Genomic DNA, 18,489 nt, shown 5'->3' with positions numbered 1-18,489 from the left:
TCCTGTTCCTGTTTTGGTTTGAGCGCACACAAGACCACAGCTAGTGGTGCTATATGAAAGGTCTTCTAGAGGGATTATGACAAGTTTCAAAATATGTAGCATTTGCTTTTAATACATATTTCCTCAAAGAAAATTAACTAACTGGAAGCACAGGTGGTGAAAAGCATTATAAAACTGCATGGAAAACACAAATGAATTCAGGGCATACAAGTCAGGCCTTTAAAATGTACTTGACAACTGCTAGTTAAGGGATTTGCCATGGTGAAAATACACGTGCTACCATGCCCCATGCAACTAAAGTATGATACTATTACAGTTACAGTATATCAACATGTATGATCTATACACTGCAATAGCACCCATGTATGGTGTTTTCTGAAAGACAGAAGAGGGCATTCCCTACTCTGAGCAGAATACAATCAAGTTAACTAGCAAACTTTAAAAGCTTACATCTTACTACTTGGGCTGCTCAAGTGGCAGGAAAATTGGCTATATTATTCAATACATTCCATTGATAGTCACCAAACAGAATGTGACCGCCACGACTGAATACCACAAAGAAAACAATCAGTTGAATAAAATATTTGATGTACTCCAGTAGGTTTGGCTAGACACAGAAGTTACATCAATTCATCTAAAGATGTGGTGCTGAAGCGATTAACTAATCAGGTTTAAAACTGCATAGGCAAACACTCATATCAGTTTTAAGCAGAGTCATCCAAGTTTAGTTTGCATCTGCTGAATCCTAGAATTAAGGCAAGAAAGGACCACCAAATAATCTAGTCAGACTAACAAGCAGCTCCTGCATTCTAAACCCAAACCCAGAAGTATTACATCCCAAAGGAAACTTGAGCTATTGTGTTGCACAACACTTCAGCATAACTTAATTCTATGTCAGATAGATCTCATTTAATGGGAAAGTTACTACCCCTTCCTCCCCCTTTCTTGCGTGTGGGTAGACATTTCCCCTGATGACTTTACTTCTCTTCCTCTTTCCTGGTCATATTTCCTCTTTGCCTTCTCTCATTCCCCATCTCCTCACCTTCTTTCTCTTCCTCCTGTCCTGTACATTTTGGTTTCGTTTGTTTCATATACCCCACAAATCTGATTCTCATATTTTATGTGCACAGACTGTACTTCATTTTCTGAGTTATCCCATTAATTCTCACTCTTTCCCCCGTAACGTTTATTTGCCCTACCACATCCCATATCCCCTCATGAAAAGGTACGGAAATTTTATAATCTGGCCCTTACCCAGAGAATTAAGTCCACAGCCCTTTATGAGATGTGGGGTACTGGGGGAGGGGAGAAAAAACTTTTCCAGGGCAACAACCTGGCAAGAACACAACTGCTCCCCTCACACCAAGCTACTTGGCTAGAGGAGGGTGGTGGGATAAGAGTGCTGTCCCCCTGGATTCTGCTCAGTGGCTTCATTTTCATACCAGCTTCTGGCTAGTAGCTGACCACACATGTGAACCCCTCTTGTACCTAACCATTGCTGGGAAGTAAAATGTATCTGGTTTTTATTTTCACTGCAGCCTGCAGGATTCTGAATGGGAGTAAGAACTGACAAAGCAAGTCAGTAGTCACTCTGCCGCTTGGGGAAACTATGAGCTACTTGTTTGTACAGAGTCCCTAGGTTTATGCTCATGTGATACATGGAAGTTTCATATTGACCATAAGAACTAATTTAATTTTTAAGTGAAAGTTTAGATTTTGGACAAGTAGGCCACGTTTTTCATGCTCAGTTTTCAAACATTTTATTACTTCAAGAGAAATTTAACTTTTTCAACGCACATGCAAGCAGCACTAAAGTTATTTGGGAAAAGACTGCCTTTCCAAAATGTACAGGTAAAAAAAGATTTGGAGTATGATCCTGTAAGCTGCTGCATACCATCACATTCCAGTGTCTTTACCTGAGCTTTGCAGTACTGTAGTCCTGATGAGCAGCAAATAGCAGCAGACTTATAACAGAAATGACTGTCAACAAAAACATTACAACTTCTCCATGCACTGCTTCAACCACTATAAGGTCACTCCTTGGTAATTAACCATCCTAATTTGAATTTTGATAGCACTGTCCATTTAGTGACCTCAAAGGACTTTACACATAGTAAAATAGGATTTGGCCTCTCCCCAGTGAGGTTATTTCCCATTTTAGACCTGTGGAAACTGGAGCACAGAAGTTAAGAGACTTGCCTACTTTCATACAAGACTGGGACAAAGTGGAAAAAAGAATGCAGGCCTGCTGACTCCATATATTATGCTTAAATAGGACCATCCTTGGCTAACATACTTGTGAGGAACAAACCTCTTACTAGGTTACCAAATTAGACATTAAAACTAAAGATTTTGACAAGAGAAAAAATAGGCCATGTGACCAAAACCCAACAATTTCTGCCTAGAATGTTTTCTCCTAGAATCTGTATAAACTGAGCATTTCCCCTCTCTCAAAACAGCTTTGAAAGGACTGATAATGGCAGTGTTACTTATGTAAAAAGGCATAAGAGCCAGTACAGGTCTTGTCATGCTGCTATTATCTGTGCAACAGGTCATAATATAAAATCTATTACCATTTCTATCACTGTGATTTTCAACTGACGCTGGGAATAAAGGCAAGTATAACTACAGAACAAACACACCACTAGGAGGACTAGCTAGAGGAAGATACTAGTGAGGGATAGGTGGTAGGGGGGCAGAGGAAAGCATGTAGGTGAAGTCCTAGGGCAGCTAATGCTCACCATGACATTTACACTTAATCTGAGTCATTCATATCGTAATCCGTCTCTTCATCCTCGCTCTGCATGGCATGCAGCAAGTGTAAAGAAAGGGAGGGAAAAGAAAAGATTGCAAGTGAGTCAGAGCCAAGGCAAAGTACATTCCACTTACACTTGAGGTACGTGAGGCTATTTTACTCGAGCGCCATTCTTCATAAAACAGTAAGGAACTAGACAATTTAAAAGCAAGAACATTATAAATAGCAGGAAAACTAGTTTTCCCAACTGTCTCAGGTATCAGCAAATTACTGCTAATGGTGCCATTATTCAGTTCTGCCTTCTCTTGACACAATGAAGGGGCACTCTTGTAACGATGCTGCATATGGTACCTGAAACTTGTGACCTCTGCAACTGGCTCCATGTGTCTGTGGATCTTATCCCTTTGAAACTTAGCTTTGGAGTCAGACATCGGGGGAACACTGGGCCATCCCCTCCTAAGAGTGGCTCAAAATAGGCAGCAAAACCAATGATTTGGGAAGGGAGAGCTCTGTCCTTCAGAGGTGCTGTTGTGCCCTGTCTTACCAATGACGGCCACTAGAACAGCTTTAAGTAAGTCATTGGCTCCATAGGGTTAGATTATTCCCCCCACCTACATTAGAAGGCACGTGTGCATCCCAGGTAGGAACAGTAGGACTCAGAGAACGGCATTGCTTCCTCCAAACCCACAAGACGCTCCACTTTTGGGCAAGCCGGTAGGAAGACTGTTTTGGTTGTGCCTATGCAGTGGGAATGTCTTTTTTGTTCATCCCAGGATATTAGAGACACAAGGTGGATGTGATAAATACCCTCATCAGACAATTTAGCAGAGTGTCAGTATTATTAGCATGTTGCTTTTGGAGAAAATCAGTATTGCAGAATACCTGTAATGGGGGAAGCTTATGGCACCTGAAGTTTTAGTTGCTACTGTGTCTTGTTCTCGCTTATTTAGGCAAACTGTGTCCTCCATGAAGAGAATATTTGATAAAAAACTTTCAGAAAAGAAAAACAAACTGGAGAAGCCAGAGCAGATAAGATTGCTCCCAACACATGCTTTTTTCCTGGTTTATAAATCCATCACTATTAATAAAGATTATGATAATCTGGAGGGTAATGCAGAATTAACTTCAATGGTCCTTTCATCTCTGTACTGATAGAAGTTCTTTTAGATGGTGACACACAAGGGTTCTTCTGCTTTCCCCTTCTTAGCAGCATGAACCAGAGCCAACTACACATTAGTCAATATGTAATTCCAAGGAATAAAATGTATTCAAAGGAATAACATGCTGATGAGCGTTAAATCAGACAATTTAGCAGATTGTGGATCTAAGGCAATTAAAAAACGAGACACCAAGAAATAGCCCTGACTCAACATGCTAGTACCTTCTAAACCCAAAGGATTCTTTTAAAAAAAACCAAAAAACAAAAAAACAACCTTCCCCTCCACACCCTGTTACCAGTACAGCATATATGTTAAATTCAACTTCATAAAGCTCACCTCTTGCACACCTCTAAAATCTCTATATCCCACTGCTCCCATCTTCCTCCCTGACATACCCTTTCATTAAGAACACTCCTGTCCAACAGTTGCACCAACAGGTAGTTATGCTTCCCATATCCAGACTTTTCTGCATTTTGAGGTTAGCCCAAGCATACTCCAGACAACTTCCCCCTCTCAAATACTAATCCTTCATCTCCCCCTCTGGTCAATACTCAGTGGAACAAACTCTAATTTCTGGGAATTCTTTTACTCATCTGCCCTTCAAAATTACTTCACTTGGTATCAGAGAGCGCTTCCAACTGCATATTTTCAGCCACACTGTAGGACTATGCTTGCTCTTGGTTTTAACTAACTCACTTGCTACTTACGTTTATTCTTTCTAGTACAGGACTCTCTTCTGTGCATCAAGACTCTGGATGAGCATTTGAGACACAGCAACTTCTTCAGAGTCCATCTACCAGACTGTGAATTTCACTGCAGAGAGTATAAATGCTGGCACCTCTCAAATGTTTGATTGACCAAGAGCTGCACTGTACTTGTTCTGGACTAGACCCTCCTTTTAAGATCCCAATACTGTTTGGTTTGGCAGTCTTCACATTTTCCATTGACCTAGCATCCAGTCCAACTCTTCAGAAGCACATGGCTCCAGAAGAGTCACTGAAGTTCCTTGTAAAGATATGCATTGTGATTAGTAATTTCAGTTTTTGCTTTTTTTTTTTTTTCCATCTTAGTGGTACACTCATCCCAGCCCTAAAGATATTACAAACTAAAACAAGCAAATGATGAGGATAAGGGATGCAATTCAAATACACTCACAAATGCGCGTACACACACACACACACACACACACACACACACACAGCTTAAATACCACACTGACATCAAACTGATCAGCTTTTCAGTTTCTTACAAGCACCATTGCAAAATTAGGTTTTAAAGAGGAGAAAGCAGTGGGCTTATAAGGTACATGCATTCCAGGGGAGTAATCCATACGTAGGATTCTATAGTTTTACATGTTCACATCTTATTTTGGTCTACAACAACTGCTTAGAGGGTTTAAAATATATTTATCTCAATTGCTTCAAAATACAGGTCAGCAAAAATGTGTTTCATTGCTAGTGAAATTACCAAGTTTTAAAATACTCAAAAGCTTTATGAAATAAATCTCATTACTTGTACCCAACATGCTAAGTGTGAGTAGCCACAAACAAAAAAAGCTGCTTTCCAAACTGCTGCTGTGTGCAACCAGGAAATGAGCTGGGAATGGCACAAAAGGCAGTAGCAACCCACAGTCAACTGCAGTTGACAATAAATGATGTGAGCAGGATACAACTGCCATTGGAGGTTCCAGTCAGCCTTATGGGAGGGCCTTTTTCCAGTGTTTATTTTCTATAGTTCACTCTTGTAAAGTTGTGCTAAGTGATTTACTGGTTGTTTTCAATTTAAAACAATAAAAATAAGTGAGTGGCAAATTTTTTATAAAGACGAATAGTTTTACTAACCAACTGTAGTTTAGCCGTCTCCACACAGAGGGTATGTCTACACTACCCCGCTAGTTCGAACTAGCGGGGTAATGTATGCATACCGAACGTGGAACGAGGTGTACAGATAGATCGGAATGGCTACGTAGTTCGAACTATCTAGCCCGTGCTGCGTGTAGCCGCGCGGCACGGGGTTCGCACTAGCCGGCTTTTAAAAATGGCGGAGCCGGCTTTATGCTAATGAAGCCCGGGAAATTCAAATCCCGGGCTTCATTAGCACGTTCGGTATGCATACATTACCCCGCTAGTTCGAACTAGCGGGGTAGTGTAGACATACCCAAAGATACTAGCACGGTATAAAAAGTACGGTGCACACTGAGGAGAGGAACAGTGCAATTCATTCTCCATTTGGTCAGGGCTCACTACGATTCATGTTACATGCTCTCTTTCCAAGCTATTACCCCTGAAAGTCCAGAGACTACACCAACAAGATCTCATGCCTATTATGTCATCTCTGTCAATTCAGTTATGCAGAAGAGCAAGAATTAGATGGAACCCTGAAAGCTAGCTTAACACATTGCAAGCAAGGAACTTCATCTAATAGGAAGACTTTTATTGCTTATTGCACGTGACAAAATCTTTCAGAGAGAACATGTCATTCACATTCCTGGTTGTGAGACGTCTGTACCCTGACTCAGATAAGCATGGAACACATCCATCATTTGTACTGGCAGAAGAATCAAAGTCTACCTATTGTCCGATAACCCAAATATGCATATTTCAAAAGGAGACGCATGGAGAATTCTATGTCCTACTTTTAAAGTTCTTGTTTTGTAATATGCGAGAGTCATGACAATAAGTGTTACTTGAACTGGTACAGTTTATATTATCTTGCTCAATAAAAAGGGAACCATTACCAACCTTGAGGAGAGATGGCAAGTAAATTACACCTTCCTTCAATCTTAGGAAGACTATCTAGTTGTTATTGTTATTATTGCTATTAATTGCTTTGGCTGACATCTTTCACTTCCTCCCTCCCGTGCCCAGTAACTTACCTTTGCTTTTTCACTGGGCTCGCTAGTTGTACCATAGGGGGTATTATGCAGCTCTTTCGAGACAACACATAGAAATTCAGCCTGATCTTCATTTCCATAGTTATAGGAAGAACCAATACTGACCAACTGAAAGAGAAGAGAAAGGCTTAGGGATATTTCTGCACAAAACTTGGCATCACTTTTCCTCAGCTTTGGTTTTAATACTCCTGAAGGTGTTGGCTGTCTTTGGAGCATGAGCTCGCATGTTAATGCAAATAGATGCCAACTTATGATGTCAGGATTAATGTAGCTGTTCCATTTAAAAGTCTGAGTGGACCAGCATAAGGATGGTATTACCAATAGTACCCTAGGTAAAAATCTTACAGACGCAGTCAATGGGGAAAAACTGCCTGTTCCCATTGCACTTCGGACAACCCTCCCATCTTTCCTCCAAAAGTTAGTTTAAAAACTTTGCATGTGGGGTGCCAGTTTGGGTGGAACGTAGACAAGCAAGGAGCTGCATGCAGAGAGCCCTTTGCCCAGAGTGTGATGTGCTATTTTGCTCATAGCATGACTCTATTCTTTGACTGGGAATGTACATAGATATTTAGAGCAGGAGGCAAATGTTAGCATTTGACTGAAAAACAAGACAAACAAAATGGTGAGATTCTAGAACCAACTTTCCAAATCTATATGCATTGTTACAGGGAAGTTGGATAATGTAGTATTACAAGTGGAAATTACATGCTTGATAAGAAATGCTGTTTATTTACAAATTGCTAGAAGCCTTAAAATTGAACAAGGGCAATTTACCTCAAAGTGTAGTCTAGGCAACCATCAAAGGTGAAAATATTTACTCAGCAACCCTTAACCAGTGGCCAAATCAAATCAGATGCAGGAGTTGTTTTTATAAAGTATATTTCTAAATTACAGACAAATTGACATGTGGGGCCATTAAGCAGCTACTGTTGATAGACAAGAGCAGCAAAGCTGTCTGGTGCACAGACCTGCTGTAGCCATACCATGCAGTCATACATTTCACCAAATCCAGTCAAACTGCCAAATACAGGTGTAGACTCCATGGGTGCTCCACAGAGAAAAAGCATCTACCGGCAGTCCACTTTCAGCTCTACCCTCTCCTTCCAGCCAGCGGGCTGTGTGAATCAGTACCTCGCTGTCCCTCCTGCCTACCATGATCAGCTGTTCCACAACATTGGGGGAGGAGGTGATAGAACTGGACAGGAAGAGGTGGAGAGAGCATGGGGGCTAGGGATATTAAATTGCAGGTAATCAGCTAATCAAGCAGTCAATGGAATTTCCATTGACTAGTCAATAAGGGGAGGGGAGAACTGCAGAACCACAATGGGTTAGGTCCCCAGCCAGGAGCTATTTAGAGCCACACCTTGTCCCCCGCTTCACCTCTGCCCCCCCGAGAGATAGTGCTTTTAAGCTGGCTCCCCCTTGCACCAGCTTCTGTTCTCTTCCCCCCTTGCTGCCTCTCTCTGATAGAGACAGTGGGAGCGGAGGGGGGAGAAAAGCAACTACTCGACTATCTGATAAGCATATGCTTATTGAGTAGTTGACTCAGTGACCAGTTGCTTACATCCCTAGTGGGGCCTTTTGAAAGGAGTGGAATTGGGGAGGGGGCAGAGATGGGGTACAGTACCCCCTAATAATTTTGGAAGTTGGTGCCTATGGACATAGATGTCTCTGTTCCCAGTTTGCAGTATCTATTTTCAGTCCTAATATGCCAGAAGTAATTTAGCTATAAAAGTACCACTGATCAATTTCCCATTCATTACTGAAGTGCTCCTGGTACACGTCCAGGAACAGAATTTCAGCTTTCTTGTTCACCATCATTTGAAATAGCCAAAAAGCTATTCTAAATACAAACACCACCTTATTTCCATTTGCTTGGGGGAGCCACAGAGATTTCAAAAGGACCTGATAGATGCTTCTACCTTCAGTTTGAGACACATAGCAATGGACTCTTGGGCTCAAATGTGGCTAGGGCATTGGGAATTAGGCTATTTGCACATACAAGCAGAGAGAGGAGATAGCAGAGCTAAAAGCAGCCCCAACACAGAATTAATGGTACAAAAATGAAGCTTCCTTGTGCCCACATGGCACACCAGAACAGAACTATCCAAGAGTTATGATACCACGCGTAAGGGGCTGCGTAAGTACCCAGACAAACAAAACCCAGGCTCACAAAATCTTGTAGCTGGGACATGGTTTGCAGGTGGTCACCTATATTTAAATAGCAAAGATACAGGATACGGACTCACCACTGCTTCAAAAGGAACCCTCTTTTAACTGTCACTTGCCAGGAATGCTTGGCAGTTACCATTCCGCCACCACATACTCCTGCTGCCTTCACACACCTCAAGTATGCACAGGCGGTTAGACTTTCAGCTGACCAGAGCATGAAAGAAATTAACGGCATGTCTAGACTTGCTTTCCCTTTCAAAAGAAGATATTCAAATTTGGCACAAATTTGCATATCTTCTTTCAATCACTTTTTCGAAAGATTCTTTCAAAAAAGAAAGTAGTCTAGATGCAGTTCTTTTGAGGAAAAAACCCTTTTCGAAAGAACCGTGTAAACCTCATTTTTTTTTAGGAAGAAAGGTTCTTTCAAAAAAGGGGTTTTTTCCCCTCGAAAGAACCATGTCAAGGGTACTTTCTTTTTCAAAAGAACCTCTTTTGAAAAAGCAATCAGAAGAAGATATGCAAATTCACACTGAATTTACACATCTTCTTTTGAAAGTGAAAGCAATTCCAGACATGCCCTAAGCCTGCTAAAAATAAGGCACTGCTAATGAAGTTACAGAAAACAAATCATTTGAAATTACTTCAAAACATATCCCTGGAGAATGTAACAGCTATATTTCCAGGAACGTCAGCTTTCCCCAATGAATACAGTGAATCTTTCCCTTACTTATATCAAGAATGTTTAAGAGACTGACAGTAAATTACACAGTAAAATGTAGGGAACCTTGAATTTTCAGCCATTCAGAACGAGCTAGAAAAGTCTTCCATTCACATTAGTGACCAGTTCACAAGACGGTATGGTGTACAAGCCTTTAATAAACTCTTTTCAGTCAGATGAATCTCGTGACTCTAGGCCAGGGGTCTCAAACTCAATGTACCTTAGGACAGTGCCAGTCCTCAAATCCTCCTAGTAGGCCAGCAGACACGTGTCTCTAGCTGGGTTCGGCAGGGGTGGGGGGAGGGAGCTTCACGGCACATTCCCCTATGCATCTCCTGGCCCCTCCTGCTGGCTTGCACGTTCCCTCCCCCACACGTGTCCCCCAGTCCCGCTTGCCACCCCCTGGTGATTTAAAATCTACCAGGGACACCACAAGTGCAGTGAGGCTAGAGTGGCTTCCTGCTGCTAGCTCCATGCCACTGCCGTCACGTCCCTGTGGCCCGGGTGAGGCATGTGCAGAGCCATACCGCCCATAGGTGTAAGCTGTGAAACTATTAACTCATTTTGTGAAACTGAATAGATTTCAGTGATGCCAACTCTCCTGATGTGATCACAAGCCTCCTGATCGTTAGTCCCCCGGCAAGCCCCAGCCATATTATTAGACTTAAGCCAATATGGTAACTTCACCACCTGATGTCTCATGCACCACTATCAGCTGTGATTGTTTTGAGTATATTATGCTTGTTAGTTGGTGCCTGGAAGAGAATCCCAGCCTTTTGGGTTGTTTTAAAGAAAAACTTTAGGGCTCATGGTTTGTGGAGAAAAGCTAGAAAACGTGCCCTGAGTTCAGCCAAAGGCCTCACATGCCAGATGCCAAATAAAAATACACTTGGGGATCTTTTTATCTGATTTCAAGAAGCCACTCTTGGGGGGGGGAGGGGGGAAGAGAGGACTTATGAGTTTTGAATGCTTGGCGCTGGCAATGCAGGCCATGCGCATTAACAGCATCTTCCCCTGTGTCCAGGAGCCCAGGCAGAGACCAGGATCCTACAAAAGACATGAAATTGAGTCCTCACCCTGATATCCCACGTCCTTGTGCTGGATGTCCCCCTCCCCAGCTAACATCTGCACTTTTGCACTGGAATCCCACCTCTCCCACCCTACTAACATCCATGTCCTTGCACTGGTATCCCTTGCCTTCAAAAGGGAAACGATCCGGACCTGCCCTCGGTGGCCCCGCCAATGTGGTCATTAGAAACCTGGGCACTGTTGTGAACCTTGTGCAAGGGTGTGTCGCTGTGTGCCACCCGCCTCCTCTCCCCTTACCCCTGGACCACAGATGTTGCCAGAGTGTTCCGGGGACCAGAGAGGTTCAATCTGTAGTTTGTTTTTGATTAACCACTGGTTAAGGTTACTAAGGGACCTGGTAAATTTCTCATCACAATGTCTTTAAATCAAGGTTGGATGGGTCTCAAAGATAAGCTGTAGCTCAATATCAATTTGTTGGACTTGCTGCAGGGATACTCATTAGGGGGTGAAATTTTATAAGAACATAAGAATGGCCGTACTGGGTCAGACCAAAGGTCCATCTAGCCCAGTATCCTGTCTACCGACAGTGGCCAGCACCAGGTGCCCCAGAGAGGGTGGACTGAAGACAATGATCAAGCGATTTGTCTCCTGCCATCCCTCTCCAGCCTCTGACAGAGGCCAAGGACACCATTTTATCCCCTGGCTAATAGCCTTTTATGGACCTAACCTCCACGAAATTATCTACCTTCTCTTTAAACTCTATTATAGTCCTAGCCTTCACAGTCTCCTCTGGCAAGGAGTTCCACAGGTTGACTACATGCTGTGTGAAGAAGAACTTTCTTTTATTAGTTTTAAACCTGCTCCCCATTAATTTCATTTGGTGTCCTCTAGTTCTTCTATTTAGGGAACTAATAAATAACTTTTCTTTATCGGCCCTCTCCACACCACTCATGATTTTATAGATCTCTATCATATCCCCCCTCAGTCTCCTCTTTTCTAAACTGAAAAGTCCCAGTCTCTTTAACCTCTCCTCATATGGGACCCGTTCCAAACCCCTAATCATTTTAGTTGCCCTTTTCTGAACCCTTTCCAAGGCCAAAATATCTTTTTTGAGGTGAGGAGACCACACCTGTACACAGTATTCAAGATGTGGGCATACCATAGTTTTATACAGGGGCAGTAAGATATTCTGGGTCTTATTTTCTATCCCTTTCCTAATAATTCTTAGCATCCTATTTGCCTTTTTGACCGCCGCTGCACACTGCGGGGAAGTTCTCAGATAACTGTCCACGATAACTCCAAGATCTCTTTCCTGATTTGTCATAGCCAAATTAGCCCCCATCATACTGTACATATAGTTGGGGTTATTTTTCCTGATGTGCATTACTTTACACTTATCCACATTAAATTTCAATTGCCGTTTTGTTGCCCAATCACTCAGTTTGGTGAGATCTTCTTGGAGTCCCTCGCAGTCTGCTTCTGTCCTGACTATCCTAAACAGTTTGGTATCATCTGCAAACTTTACTACCTCACTGCTTTACTACCTCACCCTTTCTCCAGATCATTTATGAATAAGTTGAAAAGGATTGGTCCCAGGACTGACCCTTGGGGTACACCACTAGTTACCCCTCTCCAATCTGAAAATTTACCATTTATTCCTACCCTTTGTTTCCTGTCTTTTAACCAGTTCTCAATCCAAGAAAGGACCTTCCCTCTTATCCCATGGCCATGTAATTTACACAAGAGCCTTTGGGGAGGGACCTTGTCAAAGGCTTTCTGAAAATCCAGGTATACTATATCTACTGGATCCCTCTTGTCCGCATGTTTGTTAACCCCTTCAAAGAACTCTTAACAGATTAGTAAGACAGGATTTCCCTTTACAGAAACCATGTTGACTTTTGTCCAACAAATTATGTTCTTCTACATGCTTCACAATTTTATTCTTTACTATTATTTCTACTAATTTGCCCAGTACTGAAGTTAGACTTACCGGTCTGTAATTGCCAGGATCGCCTCTAGAGCCCTTTTTAAATATTGGTGTCACGTTGGCTACCTTCCAGTCATTAGGTACGGAAGCCAATTTAAAGGATAGGTTACAAACCACAGATAATAGCTCAGCAATTTCCCATTTGAGTTCTTTTAGAACCCTTGGATGAATGCCATCCGGTCCAGGAGATTTGTTAACATTAAGTTTTTCTATTTGTTCCAAAACCTCCTCTAATGACACTTCTATCCGGGACAGTTCCTCAGATTCATCACCCACAAAGGACGGTGCAGATTCAGGAATCTCCCCAACGTCCTCAGCTGTGAAGACTGAAGCAAAGAAATCATTTAGTTTCTCGGCAATGGCTTTATCGTCCTTGATTGCTCCTTTTATAGCTCAATTGTCTAGGGGACCCACAGGTTTTTCAGCAGGCTTCCTGCTTCTAATGTACTTAAAAAACATTTTGTTATTTCTTTTTGAGTTTTTGGCTAGCTGTTCCTCAAAATCTTTTTTCGCTTTTCTTATTACATTTTTACACTTGATTTGACAGTGTTTATGTTCTTTTCTATTTATCTCACTAGGATTGGACTTCTACTTCTTAAAAGATACCTTTTTGTCCCTCACTGCTTCTTTTCCATGGTGGTTAAGCCACGGAGACTCTTTTTTAGGTCTCTTGCTATGTTTTTTAATTTGGAGTATACATTTAAGTTGGGCCTCTATATTATGGTGTCTTTAAAAAGATTCCATGCAGCTTTCAGGGATTTGGCTCTAGTCTCTGTGCCTTTTAATTTCTGTTTAACTAACCTCCTCATTTTTGTGTAATTCCCCTTTTTGAAATTAAATGCCAGGGTGCTGGACTGCTGAGGTGTTCTTCCCACCACAGGAATGTTGAATGTTATTATATTATGGTCACTATTCCCAAGTGGACCTGTAACGGTTATATCCTGGACCTGATCCTGCGCTCCACTCAGGACTAAATCGAGAATTGCCTCTCCCCTTGTGGGTTCCTGCACCAGTTGCTCCAAGAAGCAGTCATTTAAGACATTGAGAAATTTTATCTCTGCTTCTCTTCCTGAGGTGGCATGTATCCAGTCAATAGGGAGGTAATTAAAATCCCCCATTATTATAGAGTTCTTTATTTTGGTAGCCTCTCTAATCTCCCTTAGCATTTCAATGTCAGTATCGCTGTCCTGGTCAGGTGGTCGGTCATATATCCCTACTGCTAATTTCTTATTATTGGAGCAAGGAATTACTATCCATAGCGATTCTATTGAACATGTTGATTCACTTAATATTTTTATTTCATTTGATTTTACATTATCTTTCACATACAGTGCCACTCCGCCACCCACCCGGCCTGCTCTATCCTTTCGATATATTTTATATCCCGGTATAATTGTGTCCCACAGATTTTCCTCATTCCAGCAGGTTTCAGTGATGCCTATTATGTCAATCTCCTCATTTAATACGAGGTACTCTAGTTCACCCATCTTATTAGTCAGACTCCTAGCATTTGTGTACAAGCACTTTAAAAATTTGCCACTGGTTATTTGTGCCCTTCCCTGATGCATTGGATTCCTTTGTATGCGGTTGTTTGTCTGCTCTGGCCCATGGTTCGCCCTCTCCCCTCCTCTCTTTCTGACTACAGCTTAGAGAATCTCTATCAATGGATTCTCCTCTAAGAGAAGTCTCCCTCCGATTTACGTGCATCTCCGCACCAATCGGCTTTCCCCCATCTCTTAGTTTAAAAACTGCTCTACGGCCTTTTTAATGTTTAGGTGGAGCCCATCCTTCCTGTATAGGCTCCCCCTCTCCCAAAAGTGTCCCCAGTTCCTAATAAATCTAAACCCCTCTTCCCTACACCGTCGTCTCATCCACGCATTAAGACTCTGAAGCTCTGCCTGCCTACCTGGCCCTGCGCGTGGAACTGGAAGCATTTCCGAGAATGCCACCATAGAGGTCCTGGATTTCAGTCTCTTTCCTAGCAGCCTAAATTTGGCCTCCAGGACATCTCTCCTACCCTTCCCTATGTCATTGGTACCTACATATACCACGACCACCGGCTCCTCCCCAGCACTACACATAGGTCTGTCTAGATGCCTTGAGAGATCCGCAACCTTCGCACCAGGCAGGCAAGTGACCCGACGGTTCTCCCGGTCATCACAAACCCAACTATCTATGTTTCTGACGATTGAATCACCCACTACTAACACCTGCCTCTTCCTAACTGGCATTCCCTCCCCCTCAGAGGTATCCTCAGTGCAAGAGGATACCGCAACATCCTCTGGGAGGAGGGTCCCAACTACGGAATGGTTTCCCTCTGCTCCCATTGAATGCTCTTTTCCCTTGAGACTTTCATCCTCCTTAAGAGCACTGGGGCTCTCAGACTGGAGGTGGGACAGTACTACAGTGTCCCGGAAAGTCTCATCAGCATAGCTCTCTACCTCCCTTAGCTCCTACAGTTCAGCCACCCTGGCCTCCAAAGCCCAAACTCAGTCTCTGAGGGTCAGGAGCTCCTTGCAACGGGTGCACACATACGCCACCCGCCCACAGGGCAGGTAATCATACATGTTACACTCGACACAATAAACAGGATAGCCCCCACTCTGCTGCTGGGCTTCTGTCTCCATTTTTCTAATGAATAAGTTTATGGTCTGTGTTACTGAATCAGACTAGATATCATATTGGTCCTCTCTGGCTTTAAACATCTATGAATATACAGAACTGTGTATGGTAAATGTATTAGTCCTTCACTTTAATAAGTCCTCTTATTTTCAAGATAAACACATCTTATTCCCATCTGAATGCCGACTCAGAATTCCAAATGCATTTTAAGACCTAGTCTACAGTTTCTCTGCTGCTAAATAATTCAAAAAATGGATATAGCCAATTTACAGCTATAAGCTATATTGACAAAAGTAAGTTTACATGGGTATGAAACAAAAAACAGGACTATGTAGCACTTTAAAGATTAACAAGATGGTTTATTAGGTGATGAGCTTTTGTGGGCCAGACCCACTTCCTCAGATCAAATAGTGGAAGAAAATAGTTACAACCATATATACCAAAGGATACAATTTAAAAAAAGTGAACACATATGAAAAGAACAAATCAATTTCAGAACAGAAGGGAGATGGGGGGGAAGGGGAGGTAAATGTCTGCGCTAATGATATGGTGACGTGATAATTGGGGAAGCTATCTTTGTAATGGTTAAGATAATTAGCGTCTTTATTCAAACTTAGGTGTAAAGTGTCAAATTTAAGCATGAATGACAGTTCAGAGGATTCTCTTTCAAGTGTAGTCTTAAAAGGATGCAGGTAATTAAGTCGTTGAGACAATGTCCTTTCTGGTTAAAATGGCAAGAAACTTTTTTCTTTATGATCCTGTCTGATATCTGTTTTGTGGGCATTAATTCTTTGGCGAAGTGTCTGAGACATTTGCCCAATGTACATAGCAGACGGACACTTTCGGCACATGATAGCATAAATTATATTTCTGGATGCGCAGGAATATGTGTTCTTGATCTTATAACTCATTTGGTTAGGTCCAATAATGGTATCAGCCGAGTGAATATATGGACAAAGCTGGCAACGGGGTTTGTTGCAAGGGAAGGTACCAGGGTTGGTATTAGTGTGGTATGTCCTGTGGTTATTGGTAAGAATCATCTTGAGGTTAGGTGGTTGTCTCTAGGAGACGATGGGTCCTCCCCTCCCCATCCCTCTTCTGTTCTGAAATTGATTTGTCCTTTTCATATATGTTCACTTTTTAAAAATTGTATCCTTTGGTATATATGGTTGTGACTATTTTCTTCCACTATTTGATCTGAGGAAGTGGGTCTGGCCCACGAAAGCTCATCATCTAATAAACCATCTTGTTAGTCTTTCAAGTGCTACATTGTCCTGTTTTTTGTTTCAGCTACACCAGACTAACACGGCTACATCTCTATCACTATTTTACATGGGTATAGCTAGGTTTCAGAGAGGTGTATTGCTTTAATTACAGGAGACCCTTGCAATTCACAAAATCACTATTGACAGCCATGTACATTTGCAAATGTCTCCCAGCCGGGGGCGGGGGGGAGGGAAAGAGGGACATCGGGGTCACGAGCCACAGAGAAACACACACCAGCTCCCAGCCTCCACAGTGAGTTCCCTGCAGCTGCTGGGAGCAGTGGGGAATTCACTGGGGGGCCAGGAGCTGGGGCGAGTACAGGAGCCATGGGGACCTCAGCTCTCAGCATTCACAAATTTCACCATCTGCGGTGGAGCCAGGAACTCATCCACTGCATGGCAAGGGCAACTGGAAGCCCTGGGAAAGGGACTGTTTTCCATAAAATGCAAAGGGAGGGGCTGCTGTTTGGAGGGATGTGATATGAGAATGGCCAGTGAGGGCAGCGAGGCCACGGGGGAGAAATCCTGCAGTCTCCCCACTGGAGGCAGCCACATCTACAAGGGAGTTGTCAGCAGGGCTGGGGCTCTGACATCTTGCCTATGACCACACTGGGCAAGTAGCTCCTCTGCCCCAAACCCATCCCCACCCTCCCAAATCTTTCCCCCCTTACAACTCTAGAAGCCAGGGGTAGCCTGGGGAGGGCAAGAAAAGGGCCCCTTGTAGCCGGGGAAGAGGTGAGAGGGCTAGAAAAGAGCCCCTGGCATTTGGGGAGTGCTGGGGAAAAAGAAAAGGCCCATGCCAGATGGGACCTCCCACACTAAAACCCTCCTCACCCCACAACTCTCACGCTTGCACAAACACCCCATCCTCAACCTCCTGCACTCCCTCTCTCCCCATCCCCAAGGCCCTTCTCCGAGTCCTGCACACTGCCATGACGTACCCAGGCAATGCTGGGTAAGTCTGCTAGTATTAGAGATGTTAAGTGGTTAACCAATTAAACGGTGGGTGGACAGAGCTGGAGCAGCCTCCTGCCCACAGCAGGCCCTGTGGGGCTGGAACAGCCCCTATGAGTTAACCATAACCAGTAAGCCTCAATTTTTTCTTGTTTGTACATCAATCAGCAATATGAGGTTCTGAAGTCAAAACTCAGCTGGTTATTTCATGGTTGATAAATTCAAGTTGGACTAAGAACAAATCAATGGTATAAAAAAGTGTCCCTGAGAACACTTAAATGAAACTGTTCTACAGAAGTCATAGTGTTCAACATTTACATACTTTTTTGGCTTAAATAAATTATATATATGTGAAATTACAGAAGAGAGGCTGACAACATTGGAGAAAAAAATCAAAATGATAGCTGTTCCTATTTTTTCTAAGAAAATTGCATCAATAAAAAGTTAAGTAGTTTTTACAGATTTTTACAAGATCAACTTTTATAACATGAAATGAAGTATCATGAATACACAATAAAAGCTAATCACAACAACTACACACAGAACTACCAAATGCTGCGCACCCAGAAGAAAGCAGAATGATCTGAAAGTAGCAGAAATGCAAGGAGGCCATGCATATTGGTGTGAGGGTGAAAGCACTGGTATGACACACCTCACTGCAGCATTTCTGGAAGCGTCTCTCCTCCCCTTTCACTTCCCGTGACACTATCAGCAGAAACTCTGCCTGGTGGGCCCGGCCACAGACATACGGGGAACCTATACTGACAAGCTGCAATAACCAATCAGAGCAAAAAACAAAACAAAAACACCTTTGTAATGCCGGAGCATAAAACTATCATCTGAACTGTACAAACAACAGACTGGCTCCTGTGTATTCACATCTACTCAAACAGTGTAATTATTTTTAATTGTGCAAAAATGAAAGCTACAGGTT

The 18,489-nt window shown here is 42.7% G+C and overlaps 1 protein-coding gene across 3 annotated transcripts in view; it reads right to left on the bottom strand.

Annotated features, from left to right (window-relative positions):
- KCTD5 (potassium channel tetramerization domain containing 5) overlaps positions 1-18,489 on the bottom strand; it is a 53,996-nt gene that overhangs the window by 7,479 nt on the left and 28,028 nt on the right. The window contains exons 5-6 of one of the 3 annotated variants that reach the window (XM_089769355.1): positions 18,208-18,324; positions 6,791-6,916 (exon numbers count right to left, since the gene is read on the bottom strand). In XM_089769355.1, the coding sequence (XP_089625481.1) occupies positions 6,791-6,916; positions 18,208-18,324 (243 nt within the window). Of the gene's footprint in view, positions 1-6,790; positions 6,917-18,060; positions 18,325-18,489 lie in introns of those variants that run through there. The other 2 variants (XM_075899979.2, XM_089769354.1) reach the window with 2 other exon arrangements.

The sequence above is a fragment of the Pelodiscus sinensis genome, chromosome 15 (genome assembly GCF_052426305.1).
Source record: "Pelodiscus sinensis isolate ZL-2025 chromosome 15, ASM5242630v1, whole genome shotgun sequence".
Classification (NCBI taxonomy): domain Eukaryota; kingdom Metazoa; phylum Chordata; order Testudines; family Trionychidae; genus Pelodiscus; species Pelodiscus sinensis.
This window is presented reverse-complemented; position numbering and strand designations above follow the sequence as displayed.